Genomic DNA, 26795 nt, shown 5'->3' with positions numbered 1-26795 from the left:
AAGTAAGAATTGGTTACAAAACATAGGTAACAACTATTACAGGTTGTTAAAAGTACATGTAGTGACTGTAAACTTCAGACATTTAAAATCCAGCCTGCAACAGAATCAAAATTATCTAACTGCAATAAAACTTCTGAAATCATTTCAACAGAAACAATCATCAAACCCATAGTTTAGCAAGAGCATAAAGAAAGCCGACTCAGTAATGAATGGTTTTGACCTTTCTACTGCAAATGCAGGTAGCATGAAAATTTCCATCTCCATTTTTCATTCATCAAAGCAAAGTTAGCTCTAAGACAAAACAAACATTAATATGAAAGAAAAATTATTTTTCAGTAGTCTCAAAAAAACCGCTTAGTCCTTTCATGACTTGCACTACAACTTGTACAAAAAAATTCTGAATGCTATAGCCAAGTAAACTCCAGCTTCTCCAAACTTAATTCTTTGACATCCCAGTTTAAAGAAGTATCACAGACACTTAAAATTTTGTCTCTGTGCATATCCAGAACTGTTCTGTGAGTGTGCATAAGGGAGATCTTGGAGCCCCAACATCTGCAGACTACTTCTGGAACAGCCAGTATTAAATTGCCAAGTGAGGAAAGCAATAGCATGTTTAATACATGTGAACTAGGAAAATCTAAATGGCAAGACAAAACTGACTAAATAGTACAAAGCACTCTGTATGATTAGTAGCCAAGTAGATAGGAAGACTGCAACAGCTTTCAACCAAGGCAGAGATGCAAAGTGTCATACAACTAAGGTCCTACAGAGAACAAACTTCTCTGGTAACTATCATTTTACAGGTATGTATTTCAAGGACAAATAAAAACTCAGAACCCCCAGTTCCAATCCAAATCCCCCAAAGTGCCTTGAAGTCAGACAATTCTTCCCAAGGACATGTCTATACTGTAGTAGAACACAGTGCCACAGGACAGTGACCGAGCTAGCTCTGCTTAACATATCAAAAGCAATGAATTAGAAATAGCTACATTAGCATGCTGCTTCATACAGATAAACACACAAAGTTTCCCACAAGAATTACCAGCGTGAGCCAAGTGTCAAGCAGCTAACAGTGCATCTAGAACCCAATCTAACTTGTTTTGGACTAGCTCAGGTATCAGTTCATAGCACTACATGAAGCCATTTAAATGAACTTAAAGTTAACAGGATGGGTCCACACGGAAAAAAGGTAGTAACACATTAACACCAGCTACCTTCCTTAAACTTATTATCTTAACATGAGAAAGAAATTACTTTCAATGTGGTACCTGATATAATGTGTTTCAAATATGACTACTATTAATACAGCCATATTTTTCAAAGAGCTTTTATTTGTCTGCTTCCTTTCTTGGATATACGTAACATACACAGCACATAGTTTTTATGTTGATGTATAATTCAAACATGAGATCCAAGTCCAAATACAAAATTCAGTGATCCTCTTTGCTTTGAACACAAGAGGTTAGCTGCTTATTCACATGAAAAGCCAACACTTATCAGAATCCCTCTATACTACAGGACTTCTAGAAGCAGAGTATTAAACCCTAGTTCAGATATACATAATTTCATAGTACAGAAAATATATTACCTTTACAAGAAAGAGTTTTATAAGAATTCCTTCAAAAAAGTAAACATTCATATAAGCCTCCACCCTATCAACCTCCCCAAATCAACTGCAGTCAAAGACCACTATGGCTACCTGCGCCTTCTCGACATAAGACCATTTTAGAAGAGCAGCATTGTAACAGTAAAATTGTCAATCAATCCTTTAGTTGTCATAAATATACTTATTTTGTACTTAAAAATACAGGAATCTCGCATTTCTCAATTACAGTTTGTCAACTTGAATTATATATAAGCATATAAAGCCATATAGGACCCTCTAGCACAGAAAATCCACAAAGCCCTTACTGTCCCTTGTAAGCAAAGTCAAATCACATGTTTTCACAAAACATAGTATTCCTGACACAAAAAAATGTTTAGCTTGGCAACAACTGTGGTAAAAAAAAAAAAAAAGGAAAAAAAGAAAGACAAGTTTAAAAGTAGGTTAAGTAAAACCTGTCTAAAGCAGGCCCTCCTAAACTACATCTGTCCAATGACCAGATTCAATGTATGTTCTCACAGAAAGAAGTGTACAGTGTTTCACAGGAATTGTTCAGCATTGCAAACAATAGCACTCACATGCTCCATCTCATTTTTGTTAAATCACAGGTTTTAATAATTCAAATAATTTCTCATCCAGATTTTAAAACCCTAAGATACTAGATCTTAAAAGTTCTCAGGTTATCTTTAAAATTCTGTTCCCAATCTTAACATGTGTAGTAAAACATACTTTTGAGGCACTGCTGAAAAATCCAAACAGGAATTGATTGTCTTACACATAACCATAAACATTCAAGAAATGGTTGGTCTATTTTGAGTTCAAAATTTCAATGTTCCCATGAAAGGGAAGAGTCTTGATGACTTGATTTTCTGTATTCTATAAATGTTAGTATACAGTCAATGTTAACATACAAAACTTGGCACTAGAACTGCCTCTTTCAAAGCCATACAGTCTTCGCATGCACTGTAACCTACAGTCAAACGTAATTTCCAGCTGTGCTGGAAATTCTCTATTATTCTATATCTGACTTTTCTATTAAAAATAAACATAGGCTGGATTTTTGTTTTAAAAAGCCTATCTTCTCCCACAACTTGAAAAACAAGTATCAAAAAGGAACAAACAGCAAAAATAGAAGAAATAAACACATTGTGCTAGTTATGAAGCTCTGACACCTGACAGCCACAGTCTGAGGAACATTAAAAAAATTCCTATAAACAAATTTTATATACACACTAAGATTAAGAGCTTAAGAAAATTACTCTATCTGTTTTTGCATTTATTTCCACCACTTCCACATCTAGCTGCAACTCATGCAAACACATTTTCAAATGTATTATTGTGCAATAATCTTCTTTTCTATTTGGTCTGGCAACAAAATTAGGTCAACACTTTCACCTATAGGTATCTAAAAGTACACACTTTTTGTTTAAAAATTAGTCCTTAGTTTCTTGGATAAAACATAGCATATTTAGAAGTTCGAAAGCCAAGCAGGTCTCTCATCTCATTTCGGAATTTTGACAAGTCTTGCCGCAATTCATTTAGGTTTTCCACAGTTGCCTGATCCGTGCTTTGCATCTTCTGTCTCATGGAAGTCAAGTAACGGTGGACTAAGCAACACATCACCTTTTGATAATTCTCATCTCTCTTGTGCTTCAGATTTCTCCATTCCTTTAAACAAACACCACACATTTACTATGGAAAAGTGGTTTGTTTTAGAATCCTAAAGCCTGTATACAGTTATACAGAGAATAATATGAACAAAATAACAAAGCTATTTTATAGAAATATCCTGATGTGCACAAATACACAACGCATGTAAATTGCCAGCAAAATTTAAATTAAATTATAATCTGCTGTACCAGCAAAACTGAACATTTTTAATCTACCTGGCTTGGTTAATTGTCCTATGGGCAATTAAGAGTTCCATACTCCTGAATCTTTGTCAGTGCACATTCCATAAAGTCTCTGAGCTTAGTTTATTTAATGCCATTTTTGTCAGCAGAAAGATGCAAAATTAGTACGCAAAATTACAGGGTATAATAAAAACATTTATTGAAGAAAAAAAAAATCCCTCTCCCCAATGAGATGCTTCAGTGATCCATTTTGGTTATTTGACACTTCTGTAACATGTTTAAAACCAATTGCCTTCCCCAAAGAATACTCTAACCTCACCTTTTCTGAGATTAGCACATACTTCCTTGAGGTGTCTATGAGTTTTCAATCAGTCAAAGCATTTTTTCCAGACTATTTCTGGGGGAATTGGGGGTTGGAGGGAAGGGGGTTGAAATTCCCAAAATTGAAAATTAATAGAAACTTACTTAAGTAGAAATAGGTAAGACTTATCTGTTTATATTTTGGACTCAACACACATTATTCTATAGTTCCTATTTATCTTAGTAGCACTCACCATGTGACAGGCAGCTTCATGCAGCAATTTGCTGATTCATTTTAGCAAGCAGCACCTTTCCAGCTTCAGAGCCTACAGCTTTCCCAATTATTTCTTACCTTTAGGCTGTTCTGACGTTTCACTTTGCCACTTGATGTATGAGAGCAGATCCATTTACTGAGACTGTTGAAAAGGTAACAGATAGTCTTGGGAGAGGGAATAACATTGAAAGGTGGAGGTAGTGTGCATTTGTCATCAAAGTAGCTAAGCCAAAGCTTGGCACGAGCAAACTTCCATTCCTTATCTTCATGATTCTAAAGCATCAGAAACATTAACAGAGATCAGAAGCAAAAATATTAACAGGCTATTTCATAAGTTTGATTTTCTCATACCTGAAAAACTGACCATTATTTAACTTTGATTATATAGTATTTTAATATATAGATTATATAGTATTTTAATATTTTTTTAAAAATAAAAACATCTATCTTCAATTCACCATATACTGTAGTGCAAATACAAAATTTAGCTATGAAGGTATAAACCCCCTATCAAATGCCCCAGCACCACACCTTATCAAGAATAGCATCTGGACTTGAACAGGCATTGTATCAAGAAAGTCTTCAATTCCCAGAGGGCCAAAGCCTTGCACATATCCAACATGCAAAGTACCCATTTTATTTGGATATAAGTAAATAAAAGGTTCATATTTGAAGGAAAGATGCCCCTTGTGAGCTCAGAGACAGAGCTCATCCATGGAGGTCTGTAGATTAGTTTACACATCATAGGAAGAAATTTGTATAAAATCCAAAGATACAACTAGCAAATATTGGTAATTAATCAGAAACCACTTACTGCTATCAGCTGAAAACTTTTATGAAGCATTGCCACAAGGAGTTTAGTTAATACTATCACAACCACCACATTGTAGGTACCAACAATAACAGCACCAACAAAAGACTGTAATTCTTCACCATAGCTAAAACGTGTGACAAAGATTGCTACATGTGCCAGTGAGAATATATACCAGAACAGAGCAAAACATGTGCCAATAAACCTAGAAAAACAAGAAAAACAAAAAAATCTGGTTAGGTAAATCAAGCACCAAAAGTGAGTTTACTTAATGTAAATTCAAGTTCAGTGACAAATTTCAGTTTTGTTTAATTATTAGGAATTAAGGGCTAGAACAATACAGCTATTTCATAAATATCAAACTCACGAATGGAATGTGTCATTGCTCTGTTGTTCACAGAAAATACCCGCACAGTCCTTTTCTTCATTTACAGTAAATCCTTTATCATAAAGTTGTGTCAATCCAATTGTGAATGAGAACAAGACAAGAAGAAACATGCCCAGAAATTTTCCAAAATCTTGTAGCATCTGCCCCATTGAAATCTGTGAAATAGATTTATTTCCAATTTTAGTAAAACATGTAGTTATTCTTGTTTGTATTCTCTCCTTCAGCCTCTAATCAACAACAACAATGAAATCTATTTACATTTTAAACATTTAACTTAAAATTTCAAATGGTAAACAGGCCTCAAATTCAGGAGGTACCCTTGTACCATTTATCAGTGAAAAATTCTAGATTTTAATAAGAAAATTTAAGTAGTTTTAGCATCGCCTGATAAGTTCATATCCTTCCATTAACCATAAGCAATAATATGTACACCTTATTCTTTATTTGTAATACCAATGATAATAAGGAACTCACAAGTCAATAGATAAAAGCAGTAAATGAAATGCATATGAACATAAATACTGTCATAGAAAGTTAAGAAAACACTTAATAAGGACAGTGAATTAATCAAAACATTTGGAATCATAATTCATCACTTATCAAAAAGCAGTATACCAAAGCCCATCTGCAGAATACAGAATTAATTCACTGTATGTTTTATGTAAGATTTTAAATATACACAATGTGTAGGTGCATAAGCATGTGAAAATTAAAGGGTGTAAAGTATAGAAGACATGACACTAAATTCAGATCATTAGTTTCCATTTCAAAACATCCTATACAGAAGTTTGCAACAGTACAAATACAGCATCTTTAAAAGAAATAAAATTATGCTTGTGCATTTTTCAAACACAGAGAAGACCTCAACTTGCTTTTAAGTGTAAATTTTTACACAGACACAGCACAAACTGTTTACACAATTTAAATTACTCTTCCTACATACTTCTTCAGAGAACAATACTATTATAAAGAATGCAAATATATAAAATGGGGTCAGGTAAATCTAATCCTGTATATAAATCAGTATGTGGAAAGCCTGATCCTATATGAATCACAATCTGGACCAAATCATAGTCCAGAAATGTATGGTCAGGTTTTGCAAGTACAAGTATACTGGGAGGTGAAGTGCCAGCTCTTGCTCCCTGCCATGCTGCTGGAAACTCACTGAGTACCCATGTTGCACAGCAGATTCTCTCTGATTCTTTGCAGTTTGCCACAGTCATGGAGAATCTGCAGCTGTAGGCAGAGCTATGCAGTAATTCTATCGTTTGGTCAGAGGATGCATGCAATCCCCACTCTACTGTTTCATCACATCTAACCCTATAAAGAAAAAAACCAAAACAACACCACCAACAAAGCATTTACCCTTTAACTGACACATGGTTGCAGGCAAGAGAGAGACAAAGTAGATGAAACAGGAATGCATAAAAAGTGCAAACCACCCAAAACCACTCTGTTTGGAATAGTGCGGTAACACAGCCCAAATACCACTTGCTTTCTTCATGTAGTCATGCTATTCCTTTCTAAGTATTTAGAATATCTAAGCATTTGAAATCTAAAGATCTAATCTAGGGGAATATTATTCTATCTTCTGTTAATAATAAAAAAGCACCACACAGCCAGCTTACAAATCTGCATTAAAATAGGTTTTATTAATGAATAAGTAACTGAATGCTTAAAAATAACTCTAATAGCCAAGAGAACATAGCTGCCTTCCCTCTCACACACTGTTGGGTTTACATGCCATTTTTGATTGCCACCATTTGAACTTTGTGACCTACTTTCAGAAAATACTGTAAGAGTTGTTGCACAAGCTGTACTGGCCAACGGTAATAACATAAGCTTCAGTGTGCCACTGAATGGGGTGACTGTTGACTGTTTTTATTTACTTGGAAAATTTCATAACATAGCCTCCTAATAAAAAAACTTGTGAAAGATCTAGTACATAAATAAATATGCACATTAAACAGTGAATCTCTTTAAAATGTGGAGAGACTTCAGTGTTCAATCAATTTGTGTAACAAGCCTAATGCTTACTGCAACATCAATACTTTAGTATTTTTTTCAAAGTATGCAAGTACATTTCCATTTAAAAATGTATAAAAGAAAAAATATAAAAATAATTAGCAGCAATACAAGGGCAAGAAGTAAAACAAACAAAACCCTGAGAGGAGAAACAGGCATCTTCCAATAATATAAAACTGGTTACAAGAACTATGAACATTCTTTTCAAAGCGCTTTTTACGATGATGTTAAAAAGACCAATTTAAAAAGTGATTTGCTTTCTTTCAAGGAAGCACTATTCTATATGAAACAAAAATATTCTAAAAGTTAATTATTCATGCAGCAAGATTAAGTACTCTAACTCATTAAAATGAACTGAACTATCAAGCTGGAGGTTTTCAGCTAGACCCTTAAGCCTTGATACAAGACCTAGTGACCTGAGCCAAAATTATTTACTTCAGAACCTCCTTCGGTATAGCTCTAGTTGCAGAACAAGAGTTGCCAAATATTTATTCTGCCTTTATGCCTAATAGCGATAATGTTTCTTGCAGCGTCCTTTCAGGTCATCCTCTTGCCACAAAGCTCTTAAAACTAGAAGAGAGGACAAAGCATTGATTTGACCTATTAGGACAAATTCCATCGCTATGATCACTGGATGACTACCCTATTTATTCCAAGGGTCTTTTTATTCAAAAGACAATTGCAAACCCGGCGACAATGCTGACAACCAGCTATATTAACTAAATTCTATCATGGAAATAAATAAATAAATAAAGGGGGAGGGGGGGGAGTCCATCAGTACAACCTAACAGTGATTTGTCTGATGTGATTTGTCATCATAAGTTTCCCAGGAAGCGAGTCTAGAGAAGCTGAAAGTATACCTATGGAAAGCTTTTTTCAGTAAGCTATGCTTTTACTATCAGGTGCTTTAGTTTGTTAGGGCTCTTCTCTGGCAAAGTACCAAAATCAGTCAGTGCTGAGGACTTAGGCTGAACAGAAAAACCACAGAAGGGAAAAAAATGTTGTTAGTGGAGTAAGAGGTGATTTCTATTCACAGTATTTTCTAGAAGGAAGCTTTCTTTCTCCTATTACTCTAAGAAGGACCGAGGGAGGTAATTGCATCCTAAATGTGTTGTCTTAATAACAGTCCAGGTTCCCTCCCCTATCCCCAAAGGTACTAGACCTTCTGTATAGTGTCATATTGCACCCTCAAGTCCACCCAGTTTATCCGAAGTTTATTACGATGAACAGCACCAAGACTAAGATGAGAGGATCTGTGCTTAAAAAAAAGAAACCAGCTAACAAAAAAACGCTACATGGCATAAAACTCAGTAGAAAACTCCATGTCTGCTCGCAATTCAGGAAAAGAAAATTAAATTCTTTGCACAAAACCAGGCTAAATTCCAGCTTTAAGTGAAAAATCTGAATTCAGCTTAGAAACTGTTGTGGTCTCTGCTGTTCCAGCATCACAACCCAAGACTGTTAATGCTTCCCCCCTACCATCTCTGGATGACTGAATTAAATACATTACATAATTAAAATGTGGGGGGTTTACTGTCATTATTACTCACTGGAGGGCTCCAGCAAATTCCAAGTAAGAATAAAGCTGTTATCCCTTCTTATAACTGGCTATAAATAGATGACTACTTCAATACTCTTGAGATATTTGTATTCTTCAAAGCAAAGCAATTTGCACAATTCAACTCAATGTGCAACTTCAGTGGGATCACAGACATAAACAGAAATGCTTTTGATTACTCTTCCTTGCTACACATCTCATTCATCTTTCTTTTAAAGATAAGAAGTTAGGATGATCATTTGCACAGAAGAACCTGATCGTTACAGTTTTCAAACTGCAGACACTTATGCAGTACATTAAGGTAAGAACAGATGAAAACAAAAAGACAGTATAGGTACAGTTATGGAAAAATACTATAAGAAAGTGAACTACACTAGGTCTTCCATTCTTTTTCATACCTTTTTCCATGGAAATCAGTATGTTTTACATGAGATTAAAAAACCCAACTTCAATGCAGTATCACTTCTACTTTTTACTTGCTGACTTTCTTACTTTAATTTCTTCTTTTTGTCTTTTCAGTAAGACTCTTCATAGCAAATTAAGAGCATTAATTTTCTCAAGCAGTAATGATATTCACCTGGAGCGGTCCCAGAATAGAGCTGGTTGTGTACATGAAGAAGAGACGCAGATAACTAAGAACATTAGCAAAAGCAAAAAGACCTTCTGCCACTAGGGTAGGATGGAATGCATCCCAGTCCTTCCTTTCAGCATAATCATGAAACTGCAATATAAAAAGGACAAACTGAGATTACTGACATTATATATACAGAAATACACCCATGCACTGCTCCCTACTTCTGCCTCCAGAACAGGCAATAGCATAAAAGAAATTAACACATAGGATTCATTTATGGCTTACCTCTTTCAGATATCTCACTCTTTAGAAAAAGGCATTTTAAAAGCCATTCCAGAGGGAGCCAGAAATCAGATGGTTTAAATTTAACAGCTAACTCTGCTACTCACGCGCTCAGCAAACCATTTATTCCTCTGTTCTGCTTTCCCTTCTACTCTGTTTTGCACCGTTTGTTGAAACGGGGACTCATGTACTTTATAAACATATGCATTGTCTAGTGTAATAGGCCTCAGTCAAAAACAGTATTAAAATGCTGCTAAGAAAACTAATGTACACATGCAAGCGCAATGTGCTGACAGCTGGTCTTAACCAGTTTTAGAAAGTTTTAGAAAGACTTAGGATCTGGGGTTCTTTCAATGGATTTTATGAATGACTACAGAGAATGGAAATCACAAGTAAACTGTTGGTGTAAACACACCCTTAAAGTATATCCACTAGATACTATTCAACTAGTCACATAATATCCACAGATCCGTAACCTGTGGCTTCGCTGAAAACATTCGACATTTATATTACCAGGTTCTACTGTCTCAAAATGGACATTCAAAAACTAAGGAACTCAAACCGGCTTTAAAATAACTTGCCCAAAAGTATGCTGCACAAAGATGGCAAGAAACAGGGATAAATATGTTTTTATACCCTGCAATTGCATGTGTACAAATCCTTGTGCTACAGAGACTCTTCCTTTATTTCTTACAGCTCCAGTGCCTACAATACGGGCTTAAGATGTAAAACAACCATTTTTAGTTGGTTTTCTAAATAATTTATAAACTATAAAAAGAAATTTTGCCATATAAAAGTGGCAAAAAAGCCAGCCTGTGCCTGTTTACATAGGGCAGGAGTCCTGCATCTTCAAAAAGGTTACAACTTGAATTAGTAGCAAAGCGCTCTTATCTCAGCAAAGGAACTACTACTACAAAAGTGCTGGTTGCAAAGCAAATGGTTGGGAAGACAGCCCAACATGGCATTCTCTCTCTATTTTTTCCAAGAAATGTAGCTTTCCATTCCAAATGATTACCAGCCTCTGAATCAAGCAAGGATAGGGAAATGAGCCAAACACCAAATTGGAAAGAACTGAACCAGTTTATTCCCCTCCCAACCACCAGACAGCTGTCAACTCACAGTTTGCAATACAAAATAATGGTGCTACTGCACTGGCTTAAATTTTGCTAAAATATTCATATTCAATTGGTCTGGCAGCTTGCCATATGCTGTGCAGCTAACACCACATCCAACAGAATGAGAATGATCATTTTCAGAACTTGTATCTTCAATCAAATCCAGATGGCTTTTCAGAGATAAAAGATAAGGCTCCTCTATGGTCTCGAGGCTTTTTTGCTTGCTACAAAAAAACCCAAACCAAAACAAAAACAAACCCCCAAACCAACCAAAAAAACCCCCACCAAATGAAAAACAATTAAAAAAAACCCCACAACCACCTATGACATTTGAGCATATGTAATCAAAAGCTAAATAAAGCTTTCTGTAACAAAAAGCTTTAGGCAACCTAAACACAGATGTTACTATCAGCTTTTTTCATAGTACTGATTTATGGAATCAGGCGAACTGAAAGACAAAATCAGATGACCTGTATGGGGAGATTTCCCATCAAGCCATTTGGAAGACCAGCCAGTTCTTACAAGGAAGACATTAGCTCTCTTTGGGGTCCCTGAGTACTTGGACATGTCTTGATGCGTTTTCTAACTCCCATTTACCCATCAACTTCTCTTTCAAGCCCCAAATGCAACAAGAGCAGAGATCCTGACAACTACACAGCATGTACCACATAGAACGCCTAACTTGGAAGCCTAAACTGTACCCGCATAGTATGCTATTACTACCGTAGTACACTGAACTACAACATACTACTACGAACATACCAGACGTAACACATCTTCACATATTTTACAGCAATGTACTAAAATTATATTTGCCCAGTCAGTCCCAGAGGAGCTTTGGATCTATGAAGATTGGTGCTCACCTTGTTATGGGCAACTACTTTGAGAGCAAAAGTTGCCAAATAGAGGGAATTCATGACAAAACTAAGCTGATTACGTGATTCTTCTAAAAAGTCTTCTAAACCATCATACCAGAGTCTTTTAACATCTGACCACACCATTCCTGCAGGGAAAAAAAAAAAAAAGCCAGTGAAGTCAAGCCATTGCACTAAATAGATATTCTTTTACAACTAAAGCACTTTTGACTGGCTTTTGTAAATGATATTTTAGCAAAGAGAAAGAAGTAGACTAATCAAGTAAACTTACTAAAAGCATTGCATTGGATTACAAGCATTAATCATAAGGCAACAAGATGTTTAACCTTTTCAAGCCTACTTTCCAACTAAGAAACAAATTCTCCAATAAAAAAGGGCATGAGAGGAAATGAATAGAAGAAAAATTAGACAGGAAAAGGTCAAATTTAAATAAAGGTAGAGGGCTAGAATACAAATGCGTTTTCTGAATGAAAAGTATTCAACTTTTTCTAAAAGCACTATAGAAAGCATTACATTGCTATATAAAGTATCAAGTATTTTTTGGAAGTGTGTAGGTATTAGAAAATGTTTTTTAGGAATAATGAGCTCAGTAACTGTTACCAAAAAGATCCAAAAAGTAGAAACTTTTCCTACCCTAACCGATATCCAATAACATTAGCAGAGAAAAGAGACGATGACTTTAAGATTACAAAAATCAGAAGTTTAACTTAGAGCAACATACATTCAAATATTCAGGATCTTTTTAGCAAAATGAATTTTGCCTTGTTAATCATGTCTGGCTCTATGGAAAAATACAGTTGCTAAGAATTTTACTAACTGAATGTCTCTTACAGATTTGACATTTTTATAAAACTTGAAAAGACCGTTAGATGAAATATAATGGCACCTTTCATTTCTATGAATAATCAGTTATTTAATGGGGTTTTGAGTACTTCAGATATATGCTATTATATTTAGGACAAGAAGAAAAGCATCATGTGTATAAATGGTAGTTAAAAACTGTTACACTTGGTTCAGCTTTTAGGACTTTGCAACTTCTCTAAAACTTTGGCCCACTAAGAGCAAGATCCAGTGAATGGAAAAAAAAACCAAACCAGATACTTATGCATGACTTTATTTGTTCAGTCAGCTTTACAGCAATGTTGGAAGGCATAATAAAAAAAAAAAGCATGCTGTGGACAGTTTGTTAAAAGACTTAGATAAATCTCTCTTCTTCCTGGTTATAAAGAAAATATTTCTAGACTAAAACCTCTGTGCCCCTCCAAATGATCACCATGTATTTTTTACAGAATCACTAAAAGTAGTTGGAGAAGTAGAAGATGCTATAATTCATGTTATTTACATACACAAGAATTAGAGTTCTGTTGCTTTATTTTGCTGGGGAAGACACTTGTATGACTTAGGCTCAATAACTTGGAAAAGAGAATTACTGTATTCGTGATTTTGAAAGTTAAATCTAGTAGAACACAAAACTAGCTGCTAACTTTAAGTCTTAGAAATTCTGCTGTGACCATTTTGACATTGATTTTCAGAAACTATTTTAATGGGGCTATGGAAGACAATAATGTAGGTAAATCCTTGTCCAACTTGGTTCTTTTTATTCCAGTTAATGTTGTCACACATTTTCAAAATACGTTCTTTTCAACTTACTGAATATTTGTAAGGAAACAGTACAATGTTATTACAAAATAGGCATTTAAGCCATAAATGCAATTACTATTTAAAAAAACCTTAAGATTCAATAATGTGAAAAGTAACGTGATTTCAATGATTTATATTACTTATAGGTCATTTTCCAATCCTATCTGAAATCCACATGTTAAAATACTACATGAAGAAAATAAAATGTTTCTATGGGTTTTCATTAAAATTTCCAAGACCACCTAATGACACACTTTCTGCCTACATTAGATTTGATGGAACAAAAGAATTTTTAAAATCAGATACTGAATCTCAAATCAAAGGAGGAGTCTGTAACACTGGCTTGTACTCTACATTTGAAGCTTTCAACTTTCTTTTAAGACCTGCATGCATTTGTATCTGAGGTACTGGGTATTTCCAAAATCTGCATGAACAACTCAACAGTTTTAATACAGCTAAACAATGAAAGGAATTACAATTACAAAAAACCCCACTCTAAAATAACAAATAAACCACCCACAACTACTTAGATAAAAACTGCTGTTTTCCACTGTATCACTGCTTTTTAAAAGTCCAGTCAACCAAATGATACATATCTAATTACCTTACATTAAGGAATGAGTTTCCATGAATTTATCTATCAAATTTTAATGTAATAACAAACATAAACGAACCAACAAAAACATGTTAAAAGGCTTTATGAGTTTTCAACCAAAACAAAAGTTCACGAGTACTCACAAAAATTATACCTGTGCTCCCTCTACTGCATCAACCAGAATTAACATGCGTCCTTTCAGGTAGTTATGATAATCGGTGACAATGATGTACAGAAATGGAAAATTATAATATGGGAAAATAATACTTGTTTCTATGTTTTAAAACAAGGATGAGGTAAATGCACGCCTTCAATTTATTAGACTATGATGGAGTATGCATACATAAACATACACAACATACACTTTTTTCTTTAAACAATACTCCAACGCTGCAACAAGTCCAAATTGTATTATTAATCACTTTTCAAATCAAGAATTAGTCATGAAAGATTGACTTACTACTTACTGTTAATGGCAATTTTGTATATATTCAAAGTCCTCTCCCTGAGCTGAGCAGAATACTATAAAAATTTCACATTTACAACTATGAAAGAGATTTTGCAGAACCCTAAATTTTGGCAATTCTTTAAAGTTGGATTAGTCCAACAAAAATGTACAGAATCCTCCTGTTCTATCTAGTCAGAGCATATTAAAATAGAAATTAAAACAGTGCAGGAATTGATTTTATGACTGTAACTGCATGCTTACTCCAACTACTTGCAATCCAGAAAAATTATAATTAACTTGCATATAATGCACAAATACTTTTAATCTACTTTATGATTACAAAAAGATCTTAGCTAGATTTTCAAAGAAACAATAACTTTACCAGTAATATTCAGATTCTAGCATAATTCCATATATAGACACACAAGTAATTAAGAAGCTCAGATCATTCCTACTAATTTTTTCATAGAATTCACAGAATCATGGAATATCCTGAGTTGAAGGGACCCACGCAGATCATCGAGTGCAACTACTGACTCCATAAAGGGCAACCTAGAAGTTAAACCATATATCTACGTGCATTGTCCAAACACTTCTGGTAAAAGAGAGCTGGACGAAATTATAAGTTTTGTGGATTGCTGGCTGATGAAAAAACAAAACAAGTTTGACTCACAATGATTAAACCACCTACATACTAAATAATACTACCGATTCATGAAAAATCATTGGAAAAAATCTAAAGCGATGTCTGAATTAATTTTATTCCTCAACTTAGCACCAAGGAAAACTAGTCGATGACAGGCTCCTACCTGTTAGAAAACTATTAATCTGAGGAACACACACGTGCTTTGCCTTTGTTGTGGTTTAACCACAGCCAGCAACTAAGTACCATGCAGCTGCTTGCTCATTCCTCCCCACTCCCAGTGGGATGGGGAGGAGAACTAGACAAAAAAGTAAAACTTGTGGGTTGAGATAAGAACAGTTCAATAACTAAACTAAACTACAATAATAGTAATGTAAAGGAATATAACAAAAAGAGAGAGAAATAAAACCCAAGAAAAACAAGTGACACACAATGCAATTGCTCACCAACTGCTGACTGATGCCCAAGCAGTGATCCGCCCCTCCCAGCCAACTCCCTCCAGTTTATATACCGAGCACGACATCCTATGGTATGGAATATCCCTTCAGCTAGTTCAGGTCAGCTGTCCTGGCTATGCTCCCTCCCAGCTTCCCTTCCCATGCTGGCAGAGCATGGGAAAATGAAAAATCCTTAACTTAGGATAAGCACTACTTAGCAACAACTAAAACATCAGTGTATTATCAACATTATTCTCACTCTAAAGCCAAACCACACCGTACCAGGTACTAGGAAGAAAATTAACTCTATCCCAGGACAACCTTCAGGTTATTTTTCTTTCTTTCTTTTTTTTTTTTTTTTATTTAAAGATCAGAATTTTAAAACTACTAGGAAGATACACAGCTTTTACATTAATTTGTTATTGCACAACTGAATCTCACCTGCATCACTCTGAATGCTACTAGTCCTTCTGAAGAAAAGCTCACTTTCCTCCTCGGTTAGATCCTACAACATTCTGATACTTCACTTTCTGTGATAACTAGAGATAGTTCTAACACTTCACATCCCTTCCACAAAATGTGTTTGGGGTTTTTTTTCTTCTTGTAACGCTATCCTCCAAAGAGTAAACTTCAGTCACGCAATGAGTAACATGCTAATTTCATAAGAAGATAGTACAAATAATTACTGTTCAATCAACATCAGCAATTGTCATCCAACATACCCAAATCATACCTACCAACCAGCCATATTATCAGAAGATAGTCTATTCTCTCAAGGGCTGGTCCCATTGTATTCTTCTTATTCTCATTGTAGACAAGGGAGTACAAATTAAGTAATAACAGAAACGTGAAATATGAAGCTCCATGAATAATAAACTTCATAAAAGGAGTGTGAATTATTCGACCTACTCGAGATTTAGGGGCTAACAAGTAACACAGGGACAGAACTGGCCAGAAAATGCCAACTGTCAAAACAGTCAAAATCTTCTTGCATGTGTGCTTGCGTCGATAGCCCGCCATCTGTCCAAACCATACAGTGTTTAGAAACTGCTGGCAGTTAGACTGAGCAACAAACTGGGGGGGGGGGGGGGGGGGGGAGACAAGAAAGAAACAAGAAATCAGTCTTGGGTTTCTTAATACAGATTACTAATTTACATTAATAAAATTCATTTTCAAACTATGTGTATTTACCAATGAACAGTAAAAGGCAAGAATATTAAGTTGAAATAACTATCTTGTAAGAGAACAAAAGTGCGATGGACACATTATGATTATAAACATCCATAACTTTGATTTCCTTCTAAAACCAGCAACTAAACATGAATTATACATACTAGACTTTTAATGGTTTTCAGGTCAAGAATGAGTTTTGATTTCTAATTATTTAGATATCTAGCATATAAGTAACATCATACCTCAGACAGCTTCATTATCTGTTATTATAAAGCACTGTGATCTTATCTGAAGAATAAGATAGTGTTACTGTGAAATATTCACACTGTAAAACACAACGTGTTGTAAGATGAGGAGTAAAGTGGCCAAGCAGTTTACACATATCAGTTCTTATAGTCTTTATGGCTCTACTCAGCAGGGTTAATTTTAAAACACAGTAAACTATGTTGTATCAGTCCCTGAAAAGAAGATCATTTTGGTCTGAAGGTTATGTAGATTATGCAAATATAGTTTCAAATTTCAGGTGCTTATTTGCATGGAGTTACAAAAGAATATATTTCAGTAGAGGATGCCTTGTCATTTAATTTAAAAAATATCAACAGAAAGAACCTTGATATTATCATCATGGTTTAGAACACATCACAAAAAACTGGCTCTATTGTAAACCTGCCAGGAATAAAACATATTCTGCAAAGATACTTTCCTCATACCACACAAAAAATGTTATTCTCCAACCACAGTCGTAAAAACAAGCTATGCTTAAAACCAGAAGAACATCTGAAATACTTCAGTATGCTTGTTTAACGCATACCAGAAGTGTGTAATGCTGGTTCTAGGACATTCTGTAACTATGGCTTATGGCTTTTAAACACTATGTATTTTAACAGTTTCACAAACAGTTTAAGCCTAGATACGTAGAACAGACAGAATTATAATGCCTTCTGCAAATGCTAACTGAAAAAGGATTTTGCATGGAAAGGAAACTCTCTCTCTGTCCCCAGTCCTTGCACTAGAATCCCACAAATACCCATTTGCCTTCTAGTACAGCAAAACTAGAGTTATAATTTGTCAAGGGATAAAGACAACAATGACCTACTGCATGAAATAAATTCCATACTGATAGCATAAAAAGGCGCTACTATTCTGGAACAGAGGCACTATTCAGTTATACCGGCATAGGTCTAACATAATTCTGAACAGCACAGACGAGGCCTCAGCCAAAGCTGAACAGCTAATGACAAATGAGAGGATGATAAATCATGTATGGCACCTAAGAATCCATGCTTCCCTAGGCAAGGATTTAATGAGTATCTGAACAAATAATTACCACTACCAGAGCTGTTCATAAAAGAGCGGTAGTCTATACTCCAATACAGAAAATACTACATTCTTCTCCACAGTAAACACTGAAGAAATACTCGGTATCTTGCAGCATCATTTCCCTGTTTCACATGCAGATGTTCTATGTTTTACTATCTCTTCTACAACTCTTGCAAATTTATTTCCACTTCTATGTCTAGAGGCAGAATAATAAATTAAATTACTAGCAAAATACAATATGGAAAGCTTATCAAATTACTGCAAAGACAAACCTCTTTTTGATTATATTTGATTGCAAGTTTTAAGCGACTTAAGTTCATCCTCTCTTCCAACAATCCTCGCTTGTCTACATGTTCATCACTAGATGTGTGATTCAGAATAACTTCCAGCTCCCGTGAGTTCCGTGCTTGTGCAAGTAAATCTTTAGCAAAGGTTTTGCACTGTTGAGCTAGCTCCTCATAATCATTTCTGAAAGACACAGAAACAGTACATACTATTACGCTGCTCACATACTTTCCATTAAATCATTGACTATCCATTTTTGGTTAGCATTGTATGTTATGCTAAGACAAATTAAAAAAAAAACCCCTACAGTCGTATGTCAAGATCCAAGCATTCTGAAGACAACTCTGAGTAGGTTTCATCATGCAACATGATAATTACACTTCAGTTTAGTTTGCAGCTCCACTAGATAGAGAAAAATTGAGAAACAGACTTACAGTATACAAATTATTTTATAAGTTCCATATACAGAGTTAAAGCTTAGAATTATTTCCAGGACACGAGAAGGCATAGTAGTCACAAAATATGACCCTGGCAATTCATCATTTGGACTTTCTACCTGGAAGGGAAGTTGGTTTGGGTTTTCCTTTATTCCTGTCATCTGAAAATTAAAGTCTAGTCACTGAATACTATTTATGAATATAATAAAAACAAAAAAATAAACTACACTATTTGCTTGTCTCACCTAGCACACAGTCTATTTTAGTGCCAAACCATATCACAAAAACGCAACAGTTGAGCTCTTATTAAGAAAGATAATCAGCTATAAAATATAGCTGATTATATATATATATATATATATAAAAGCAGAAAATTCATATGTTGTTCAGGAAAGCAGATTTTTACCCCATACAAACACTTGCTTTCATGTTCTCATAAAAAATACATGCTTTTGTGCTCGTAAGTTTCAAAATGGTAGAAACTTGCAGAGTTTAAACTTAAAATTATATTGAGCATACGTTCATTAAATAGACAAGGCATTTTCAGCACAAGATCTTCTACACACATACATGTATTTTATATATATATATATACACACACACACACACACTGTTCAGAGTCTTATAATATAAGGAGCAAAATTAAGAAACAATACCCGAAACAACTCCCAACATGAGTCAGGTCAGTATAAACAAGGTGTTGCATACTTCCACCCTGATGTAGGGAAAAAAAAGCGCAGAGAACTAATGAGATATTGATGATTAATAGGTGTGTGATCTTGAAATAAATAAGCATTTAGCATAATTGCTATTTATTTTTCCAGAGTAGAGCAAAATTTGCACAGTTGGTGCAACTATACACATTGAACTGCCTACACCTAAAAGGATTTAAAGTAATTAAAGTGTCAAAATGACTGCTGAGGCATAAATTATATAACTTGCTATTATGTCTAATTATCAGTTTAAACACTCCATTTACAAAAAATGAAGAATAAACCTTTTCTAATGCATACACAATTCTATATGTGTAATTTCATAAAAGTATTAAAGTTGGTTTGTGTTTTCAATTCCTACCTGAATTCAACCTCAACAAGGCTTAATTCTTTCAAGTCTGCACTAAGTTCAAAAGCTCGCAGGATTGGATCCTCCTCTGTCAACATGATTAAAGCAGGACTGGCCAAACACCGATAAATGTCAAGACGAAACCTGTGACAAAAGAATAGCAAGCAAAATGAAAATATTTCATTTGATTAGCAGTTTCAAATCAGAACCTATTCCAAAAGTTTGCATAGAACAGTCAGCTGAAAGACAAAACAATGGGTTTCTTAAAATCACACACTACAAGCATTAGATGTGATACATCACAGAAGATATTGTCCTTCACATACTTAGAATCCCTATTATTCTAAGTATCAAAAATTGGACAAACCGGTTGCCTCTTCTTTTCCTCACTACTTCAACTGTTACCAGTACATCAGCAGAAAGCCATCAGTAAAGGTAACAGTATTGGTAAAATTTCGACATTTTAAGTGTTATACAGTAGCTCTTACGGTTCTTCAAGCGGAAACAAGAGAGGGAAGTAAAGCATTTAAGGCAATCTTCTATTTTAACAAGCTAAATTAAAAACAGTGGGGAGCTTTAGTGTGCAACACAAAAAAAAAAAAAAAAAAGTAGCAGGGAAAGCATTTGAAGGGATGTTTTCCAAAACTAGTGACTCATGAACACCAAAACAAAGTCTGTTATCCATTCTAGTTTAAACTAAGAGCTGTTATCTCAAATGTTTCTATTGTTTGTTTGCTTGGGATACCCTGATACCTTTTCTCATACTGAAGTTAACGACATGGGGTATCAGATGGATGTTGCCATTACAGGTACCAGAAGGTAGCCTGTAGCAGCTCAATACCAGTAACAATTATCCTTTGACTTCCCTTATTTGTCATTTGGATACATACTGGAGTAATTACATAATAATTAATTGTATATTGTAATTGTAGTCCACTTATGATCTTCGAGCTCTGATTTTTCACCCTCTCTCACATATTACATTGTATTCAACCCTCAAATATGTTGTCAAGTTAACCAGACAAAATACTGTCAAGATTGGTAAATCCCTTTCCTCATTTGAGCCTTTATTAAAAAGCTTTCGAATTTCAAAAATACAGGAAAAAAAAAAAAAACCAGAAAAAAAATTGTCCTTAGTTTGCATTCATCAATTCATGCTACATAAACACTTTTAGAAACAGGATACAGAATTATCCACCTCCTCATTCTGGCTCAAAACCCCCGAAGTATTAACTAACTTAAGAAAAATTTATTTGCATAGTTTCTATGCTCCCAAGCCAAAGATAGCTAGAATGTTTGTGACACAACTGGTAGAAAGGAAAGGCACTTAGCTTCACACGCACAGTGGCTAAGAGTATAAAACCAAAATGAAAAAAAAAGCCACTACCTCCTACCAGCCTTTTCAAGCACAACCTATCCCCAAGAACTACCATCTCTCACAATAAAGGCTATAACATATTAGAGGAATCCACTCATAAACCTCACCTTAAAGAGAAAAAGGAAATATGCATCTGACCCAAGCAACACCAGAGAATTATGAAAAGATTTTTTTTTTTTTTTTATTACTGTCTATGACTGGTAAGTCTTACCTGGAATGTCGTAGACTATCTTTTTTGTTCTTTGCAGTACACAGCGTGCATTCACAGCCTACAGCATGAGGCTTGGGTAATGATATATCTTGCTTTAATAGCATGGTGAGAATTTCATAGTTGTTACGATGAGCAGCTAAAATGACAGGTGCCACATCCATGGTTGTCGAGTACTCTGGGTTCTGAATGCGTTCCATTAGTTTCTGGAATAAAATGTAGGAAGTATCTAAATTTATTACATACAGTTCTACTACAGTGTTCCCATGTAAGGGGTTTTTTGACTGTTCAACAAGAACCTCTCCTTCAAAATATTGAAATATGAAATAACAACATGAAAATAAGGAAAAATTTCTAACAGCATTCAAACACCTCTCAGATAAATACTGGGGAAAAAAAACAGGACACAGAAATGTTTATGATTTATTTACATAGAAAACCTGACATTCAGTGTCTACCTTCTCCAATATACATGCATGATATTAAAAAGTGTATTTTGCTCTAGTTTGAAAAAAATTATTATATTTACTTTCTAAGCACAGAAAAAATATCCTGACTGTACCATACTGTTATATAACACCTTACTTCTTCCCTCCCTCCACCTCCACTTGTGAGCTTTTAACAGTTCTTTGATACTTGAGTGCCAGCAAACTAAGTTTCAACTCATTAATTTCAAGGTGAATATTTGATGTTTATAGAATCGCTCAACAAATCTACTACAAAGCTTCAATACATTAATATACCTGTTATAGATCAAGGCTGCTAATTACCTTGCAAACAGTCTACAAGAAAAGATTTATAACCACTATATTTTTTTCTCTTCTGGAATAACTAGGCATCTGTTAGCATTTGGCACATACAAAGCCACTGGATTCCTTAGGCAGTAAAGCAAAATAACGTATTCTATCCTTTAAGACAAAAGAGTCTATAAAAATAATCCCTAATGTCCAGATTCTATCACCTTAGAGGTGTAGAATTTCATTTAAGAACATTGTTTTAAATACTACAGCTACCCAGAATGCAATAGCACAGCCCCCTACTCCCCAACCAAAAATCAAGGAATAATAACACTCAACTACAATGGTTGGTCTGGAGGATCTTTTTGGTCGGTGATTAAGCAGAATGTCAACAGCTCCCACCACTTCAGAATCAATAGCCACCAAAAGTGCATCTGATGACTAAGGAAAGAAAACAAGTCATATGTGAAAACAGCAGTAACTTAAACAGCATAGAGTCAACCTGAAGCCAAACTGCATTTTTTCTTTATTTTTAAAGTACTAAACTGAAGTTCTGTATTATCACCATGCATATGATCAGGATACAAATTCAGGTTGTCATTCCAGGAGTTAAAATACTGACAATTTGTTTCATTGCACAAACAGCAGAAGAACCAATTGCAGAAATTACTTTCCAGCAAAGATGATGCAGGATACTTGCAAAAATCAAGTTCTAAGGGAGAGTTTACCAGGTTATTAAAAACATTAAAAGCAAGCGTCTGTGTATCACAACTCAGGGTTATGAGATACTTCAGCCCCACATTTGTAGTTCTGTGGTAAAGCTAGGAATGTAAGGTGTTTTTTTTTCTGGGCTGGTAACTACTTCTGAAACTTCTCTTAAGTTGAGCTAAGCAGCTTTTAATTTCCCTACAGTTGTTATTATCCTTTTTAATTCACTTGAGAAAATTCAAGTTTTTACTTTAACAATAAAAGAAAAAGACACAGTTTTTATAGTCACCACTAAAAAGGAGATCCAGGGAGGTGAAAGTTTGCTGGTTTTTTCCCATCCAATATCAAACAACCTAACAAATGATACTACTTTTCCCTGTTTTACACACTTAAGCTACCATAGCTACAACTCTCCCAGCAGCAGCAGCAATGTTGCAAATAGTTAAGGAAGTATTGTTGGTATGAAACTGCCTCTGCCATCAAGCACAGATCAAAGTTTAACAAGAAAGCACTGCAGAAACACATGCTTGCTTTAACTTAAGATCATCTAATATAACATGCATTCTTCTAACTGTGCTACCGGTTTAAAGTTATATTCCACAGCCAAAGAGATGTCTGCATTCTACACTTCTTAATATGATGCACTCTGACTATATACTGTTTATTTTGCTTGAGGATAATGTATACATTATCTCTACAACAGGATTAACATTTAAAATAAAAATCAACTTGTTAATATCATTGAAAATGTTACTATACATTTGCTATGCCAATAAAATCCCCCTAGAAAAGTAAATTAGTGAGAAGAAAACACTTTCATAGTTACTAAATGGAAGAAGAACTGAACTGCCTATAAAGACAGATTCTATTTCCTTCCAAATTCTGACAGATTAACAGAGAAAATCATATAAAGAGTAGAATACACAGATCAATGACTACACTGAAAATTTTCAATAACTTGTGTTGTATACCTGGCAGCCATAATCCAAAAGAAGCTGTAGTATATCCAAGTTTTCATTTTCAATGGTTATTGTAACTGCATTTCGTCCAAGCACATCCACACAATTTATGTTCATTTCGCCTGAGCTGTTTTCCTCTAAGAGTTTCTTAACCATGTAATAGTCACCTGCACAAGTAACGCATGAATGTCACTTAGTATTATAAAGCACTAAAAGCATGTGAACATTGTAAGTACCAGCTACCATCAAACAAGACAACATTCCATAGCTGAGGAGAGACATGAATACATCAGACAATTAAGATGTTAAGGTAGATAAGCCTTCTCTTATCAGGGAGGAAACAAGATATTTCGGGAGGTCTCTTTACTAAGGCACCTACTTTAAACTACCCCTATAGCTCCAGTCCTAAAAACAAGCACACACAAAAGCATGAGTACTTTTCAAAACTGGGGCAACAGCTCATACATAACCTGTGAGACACAGGAAACATTAAGTTCAACTACATCAGAGAAGGCTTCTTGGTTCAAAAAAGCCATACACTCAGAAAAACCTTCTCTACAATGCTACAAACAGGTATGCATCTTCCTTGAGCAGAAGCCCCATTCATCTTTTCTGTATCACTCCAATTTTTGCATATATATCATCAAAGTAGGTGTGATATGATGCTGCAATGTTACAAAATTCAAGCTAGCAACTTTGATGAGCAAGTAAAGCTAACCACAGTAAGATGTACCTAAGCTGCACTTTCCTATTTGACTGAAGTACAGACACATCAGGCTGCCCTGTTGCATATTATTCTGTTTAATTGATTCTTCTTGACAAAGATAAAAGTTTTGAATTTTTTATGTCTCTAGGGGAACAAATTATTTTGTTTGTATAAACAAACCCCCCCCCAGGAAACAGACAGACTTTAGTGTAGCCTACTTCTGTATGCGGTAGAATATATAGAGGTTCTGCAAGAGTGCTAAACCAGATGTTATAAAGACATTTTTTATTATTTTCACACCTTTCTTGCGCATCCTTTTAACTCCCTAAGCCTCTGTTTATACTTAGGGAGAAAGCTGTGGCTTGGTCTGATCTTCAAGACAGAGGACACCAGCAGCACGGCTGCAGGCAGTCCAGCTGTCTAACAGCAAGGCATCTCACCACAAAGGACACCAGAACAAACTTCCTAAGCCGGCTGGCTAACATCACTGCAGAGATAATACTACTCCGTTAACTAACCTAAACACACGACCAGCAGACAGCTCTGCATATAAACACGCCAGCTTCTACAACCGTGCTTATGTCCTAAAGTACACATAACCATTCAGCACATGATTAAAACCCTATCTCAGAGTCTTAACACTTAAGACATGTTAAGATCAGTTCGACTCAAGGCTGCGCTTCTACTCAAGGGTAACTAAATATACGCTTAAACTAAGTAGCACGCTGTAGAAAGGAAAATCTCTTCCCATCCACCACCATCAGTTCAAGTCCCAGGAAACCAGTCTCACTCATTCTGGGGATGTCTAGATAAGCCCCCACTTCACTCCTCTGACACAAAACGCACTCCCCCACAAACGCGGAGGGAGCTGGCCCGACACCTCCCTTCCCCCGTGCCCGCTGGTACAGGGGACAGCGGGAGGCCCCGGGGCTGCGGGGCCGGAGCAGGGCAGCCCCGCCGCGGGGCGCCTCCTGAGCCGGGCGCTGAGGCGAGGCCAGAGGCCGCGGTGCCCCCCAGCAGCGGCCGCGCAGCGGGGCACGGCGAGGACCCGCCGCCCCCCGGGTGCGAGGCGCGGGCGCTCGCGGGATTTGCCCCCAGCCCCCGCCCGAACCGCGGGGGCCGGGGCGCTGCCGCCGGGCGGAGGCGGGCTCGGGCGCTCGGAGCGAGCGGCCGAGGCCTCCGTTCCCCGAGGGCGCGGCGGGCCGGGCCGGGCCGGGCCGGGCCAGGCAGCGGGGCCGGTACCTTTGTCGCAAGCCAGCAGGAAGAGCTTCTCGTCCAGGGTGGTCTCCTCCTTCACCTGCCGCACGTCCTTCAGCGCCAGCAGCTTGTTCGGCGAGGCCGAGGCGGACGAGTCCGCGCTCTGGTACAAGGCGGCCATGGCGCCGGCTCCGCCAGGCCCATCAGAGCGCGGGCGGGGCGGTGGCGCGGCGCGGCGCGACCCCCGGCGCCCGCTGCCACCCCCGAGGGAGCGGGGCGGCAATCCCCGGCGCTGTCAGCCCCGCGGGCGGCCAGGGCAGGGCACGGCAGGGCAAGGCAGGGCAGGGCAGGCCAGGGCGGAGGGCGACCGCTCCCCGCCGCACTGCGCAGGCTCCAACGGCGGCGTCGCCCCTGCGAGGGGCAGCGGCAGGTGGGCGGGGAGGAGCGGAGCAGGGCGCAGCGGCGGACGGGCCGGCGGGACACCCGTGGCACTGCCGCCGCCCCGTCTTCGTCTCCTCCCGCGGCTCCGCGGTTTACCTCCCCTCCCCACAGCAGTTAGGGGGCCGGGGTCGGCCGGGGATGGGACCTGCGCCCTTCAGGAGCCGTGAGGAGGATTTCGCGGGCTTCCTTCCGGGGAGGTGGTCCTCTCACCACACGGTGAGGCGTCGAGGACACGCACCGCAGCGCGTCACCAGCATCTAACTACTGATTGTCCCCATTTCTGCGTTCTCCCTTAAATCTGTTTTTCTCCCAGCTGTTAGAGTGGCTGCGGCCTTGCTCACCCAGCATCAGGTTGTCCAGCCCCGCGAGCGCTGCAGCAGGCGGCTGCTGAGGGCACCACCTTCCACATACTTTAATATTAAACTGTCTTTCATTCACTTTCCTCTTCTGTGAATACTTTAAGAAATCATACGTATTTCCCTTTTCATGTTAAAATTACCTACCATTGTGTCCTTAAACTTCAAAAATAGATTTATGTTATATGAATTGCCAAACTCATTTTTTGTGCGTTACTCTAGTACTATACACAAGAACTCAGCACTTAGTTCCGTAAGTGTATGTTTGCAGCACGTGGAGGCACAGAAGCAGAGTTCAGAGCTTCACTGACTTCAGCTGAAAGTCCGACTCACTGGTTTTTGAATCTCCTTTAGAAAAATCGTGTTTAGTTAACACTTGCACTCTTCAAAACAAACACTCTGAGAA

General features: G+C 36.9%; 1 protein-coding gene across 2 annotated transcripts; it reads right to left on the bottom strand.

Moving 5' to 3' along the window:
- Positions 1–1311: 1311 nt before the first annotated feature.
- Positions 1312–26015, bottom strand: TRPC1 (transient receptor potential cation channel subfamily C member 1). Of its 2 annotated transcripts, none has more exons than XM_069792246.1 (13): positions 25638–26007; positions 23702–23856; positions 22362–22463; positions 21289–21491; positions 19712–19843; positions 18188–18383; positions 16160–16496; positions 11647–11786; positions 9390–9533; positions 5209–5384; positions 4845–5046; positions 4109–4303; positions 1312–3271 (listed from the first exon to the last, which is right to left on the bottom strand). In XM_069792246.1, exons 1-13 carry the CDS (start codon positions 25771–25773, stop codon positions 3044–3046), a joined length of 2346 nt encoding a protein of 781 aa, XP_069648347.1. In that variant the 5' UTR covers positions 25774–26007; the 3' UTR covers positions 1312–3043. The 2 variants fall into 2 exon arrangements, 1 of the variants encoding a protein (XP_069648347.1); XR_011326188.1 differs by having other exon boundaries at positions 3257–3271; positions 4109–4172; positions 25638–26015.
- Between the last annotated feature and the right edge of the window lie 780 nt (positions 26016–26795).

Source organism: Haliaeetus albicilla, chromosome 9, assembly GCF_947461875.1.
Source record: "Haliaeetus albicilla chromosome 9, bHalAlb1.1, whole genome shotgun sequence".
Classification (NCBI taxonomy): domain Eukaryota; kingdom Metazoa; phylum Chordata; class Aves; order Accipitriformes; family Accipitridae; genus Haliaeetus; species Haliaeetus albicilla.
This window is presented reverse-complemented; position numbering and strand designations above follow the sequence as displayed.

Coding starts and splice junctions, on each gene's coding strand:
- TRPC1 (XM_069792246.1), bottom strand. CDS start 25,773: ATGGCCGCCTTGTACCAGAGCGCGGACTCGTCCGCCTCGGCCTCGCCG. Junction 22,464..23,701: donor TTTTGGATTATGGCTGCCAG/GTATACAACACA, acceptor TTCTTTCCTTAG/TCATCAGATGCACTTTTGGT. Junction 4,304..4,844: donor AAAGTTTTCAGCTGATAGCA/GTAAGTGGTTTC, acceptor CTGATGCTTTAG/AATCATGAAGATAAGGAATG.